The sequence below is a fragment of the Saccostrea cucullata genome, unplaced genomic scaffold (assembly GCF_032062105.1).
Source record: "Saccostrea cucullata isolate Sc308-1 unplaced genomic scaffold, CSIRO_AGI_Scuc_v1 ctg1081, whole genome shotgun sequence".
In the NCBI taxonomy this organism is placed as follows: domain Eukaryota; kingdom Metazoa; phylum Mollusca; class Bivalvia; order Ostreida; family Ostreidae; genus Saccostrea; species Saccostrea cuccullata.
Genome location: NW_026933989.1, coordinates 71,397 through 74,662, shown reverse-complemented (window position 1 = coordinate 74,662; position 3,266 = coordinate 71,397). Strand labels below are relative to the sequence as shown.

The 3,266-nt window shown below is 31.4% G+C and overlaps 1 protein-coding gene across 1 annotated transcript; it reads left to right on the top strand.

Moving 5' to 3' along the window:
- Positions 1-1,315: 1,315 nt before the first annotated feature.
- Positions 1,316-2,863, top strand: LOC134239754 (uncharacterized). Its single transcript, XM_062721908.1, has one exon. The coding sequence runs from the start codon at positions 1,330-1,332 to the stop codon at positions 2,839-2,841; it is 1,512 nt and encodes a 503-aa protein (XP_062577892.1). The 5' UTR covers positions 1,316-1,329; the 3' UTR covers positions 2,842-2,863.
- Positions 2,864-3,266: the final 403 nt, after the last annotated feature.

The following is a 3,266-nucleotide window of genomic DNA, read 5'->3' as shown; positions in this document are numbered from 1 at the left end:
TGAAAGCACGATTCACAGCCGTATTCATAAGAGGCAAGTGGATTTATGTCCTTTACTTCACAATTTTTGGGAAAATAGTGGAAAATCAGCTTTGTGACCACATCCCCATTTTGGCTTTTATACAGTATCTGTCATAGGTTTAAACTGTGTCATTCAGTAAATTAAAAATGATAAATGAAAGGGGCTGAATAGCAAAGTCCTGCATTTTAAACATATTTCGTTTATGAATGGACTTAGTTTAATCTAAAATTTTCTTTTGTTTCCAGAGATCTGTTGATTTTAAAAAATATTTAAAGCTGACAGAAGATATTAAAAAAATTCCTACTTAGAACAGTAGATATGCGTATAGATTGAATTGTAACTTGTAGATTTAAATTCTATCCCCTCTTAAATTATTGAAATAATTAACTTTGTGAAAAAAGACAAAGATGTTACCTGCTTTGTTAGTTAGGATCAGAACAAATTGATCCTGTAATTTATTCCTAAGTTATTGGGGAAAGAAGGATGCATGGTTTTAAATTTCCGCAATATTTACTCCATTTATATCATCAAAAACGGCTTTTTTTCCCAATGTAATCTAAACTTTCCTAATTAATATTTCCGTATTGTTCATCTGTTAAAATATCATTTCAAAAACACTTGAAGATATTATGTCTTATATAATGTATCATTTAATGTGATTCAAAATAAATGATTATATCGAGAGGTACATTATTAGTTGTAAAGACGGTAATAAATTTGAAAATCCGACAGAAAAGCGAAATCATTACAGTTGTGTCGATATCCATCCAAACATATGGAGAGCTACACGTATGAATAATTCATTCTATGAGATGCATTTTGTTTTTGGGTATGGAGTTTTTACTTATCTTTTCATCGTTAAGCAAATGTATATTATCTTTTGAAAATATGCCATCAAATTAAAGCATTGTTCACATTTACACATCCCTCTCCCCTTGCAGCCCTAACATGGTTCAAGATTTACCATTATCAGTTTATGTAAGTAATTTATAATAAAGTTGTTTCTACAAAACAAGAATTTCTAATTGAATGATGAAATAATTCTTTTTTTTATTTTGTATTTATTCTAGTTCAAGGCAAAGTCATAAGTGAAATCAAAAAGTCAGGCGCTTTTTCAACAGGATCACGGCAGTATGAAAAACAATATTGGAGAAAATAAAATCTCTTCGTAACCGTGAACTTTTCAGTAATGTCTTTAGTACAACAAAAACTACATCTACATGTATTACTCCACTGGTCACTGAAATAAGAAAATATAATTGAAGGAAGAAAGTTTCCTTTGTTAATTAATTTATGTGAATTATCAAGATGAAACTTGCACTAGAAATCATGATTATCCTTAAATCTGCCTGTAGACTTATCTTACAACCGATATTTTTAACATCAATCAAACATGGAAGTGACCATGATGGACAAGTTGCATCAAAATTGTTTTTGTCACATGTGTTGGCGGGACTCTTCGTTATTTTTGGAGTAGTGTCCGGAGAAAATACTTCAGATGACACTGTTGTTCTTGGTAAATGGGCTGTCCTTACTGTATCTGTTTCCTTTGGGTTGATCTCTATTTTGAGTTTACTGATTTCAAGTTGTCGTAAAAGACAAATAACTCAATGTGGAAATACTAACGAAGATCCGTCAATACATTTACAACTAGGGTTCTTGTGGATATTCAGTCTGGCCTTTGTGACGTATTTGAGCCTAAAAATAATTATTTTTCTAGAATGTGTCGTAACAAGACCAGATGACACTGTTTTTAACTCATTTTTATTTTTCTCGAATCTGATCTACTTCCTCTTTATTGTATCACAAATTGTTCTTCTTACTTATTACAAAAGAACACAGCTGAAATCATCATTTCATCTTCATTTCTCAATCGTCTGCATCATTTCGGCTAATTTCTCCTTGTGGTACAGTTCAACAATACATAATATGTTTGCCAATGGAAATTCAACTGGTGTTTATAACAACTCTTGCTTTCATGCTTCAGAAATCCAAAGGACATTAGGAAGAAAAGTGTCATCCATGCTATTGCCACCCCAGTTAGAATTCTGTATTCTTGCTTCAGCTCTTCTTTTAACCCTTTGGCAACAAGCACAGGAATGCAAAACTAACGAAGTGCATAGCACATATTGTTTATTGAGTGGTGATGTTAATGCAAAATGTGTGTATGTTGCTTCTAAAGGAATTAACGGTATTTACATCCTTGCTTTAATATTTGGAATGATCATTAATTCACTACATTTTATTTCGACAGTTCTTCTGAATTTTGCTTATGAATGGAAAAATAAAAATATGACAGTTGTGTACGACGTTGGACAAATTTTATATTCAATCAGCGTATGTGTCATTGTGTATGTATGCAGCCATCAAATGAAATTGAATTTCATGTTTACCAGGAGATCCTTGATTTTTCGAGAATACATCTTGATTTTTAGCTCAGTCGGAATTATGGCATTTTTCACATTTGAAGTTTTAGCAGGATTTTCTGGAATATCTTTCTCAAAATTTATCATTTTTAGTTCTACATTCGGAATGCTTGAAACGTTTCTGCAGACTTTACTTTTGATTAATTCAAGTCGGTTCAAAATTCTACAAAGTGGTTCAAAAGTTATATCATCCTGTTCAATAATTCTGGTCATCACAAACTTGACATACTGGCTAGAGAATTCATACAACAAGGGTATTGTTCTTCTGACTCGTAATAATGATAACAGCAGTTTTAACTTCGTGGATATCATTCTTGTGCCACTTATAGTATTTTACAGATTTTTTTCTGGAATAAGTGCATATTCAATGTATAAAAGATTTAAAATCAAATAATCTAACTTATGAAAAATCTGTCTTTCAGTTGTATATAAAACAAAATGTATAAAAAATTCATAAACATTAAATTTTTTGGGGGGTAAAAAGAGATCATTTTTCATTTCAAAAAAATACCACGAACAGAGAATCCATCAATCAATAGATGTTCCAAGTTTCCGGCAACTCTTCTGGAGTTACAAGATGGTATTTGAAAGCATTTCAAAAGTACTAGAAGGTCCTTGGGATGAGTTTTATTTGAGGAACCTGATTTTAAATTGGAATTAAATTCAATCTGGTGACAAAAGGAACAATTTATTGAATAGAGTCCTCGAAGATTTTGAAATCTGATCGTTTAAATCTGAAACATTGAAGAATGTCTCGTCAAACTAGGAGAGGAAACATGTCTGTACCTACTTCAAAAGAAGGAAGTTTGTGATTCGCCT

What these genes read in the sequence shown, in the direction of transcription:
- LOC134239754 (XM_062721908.1), top strand. Translation starts at nt 1,330, where the DNA reads ATGAAACTTGCACTAGAAATCATGATTATCCTTAAATCTGCCTGTAGA.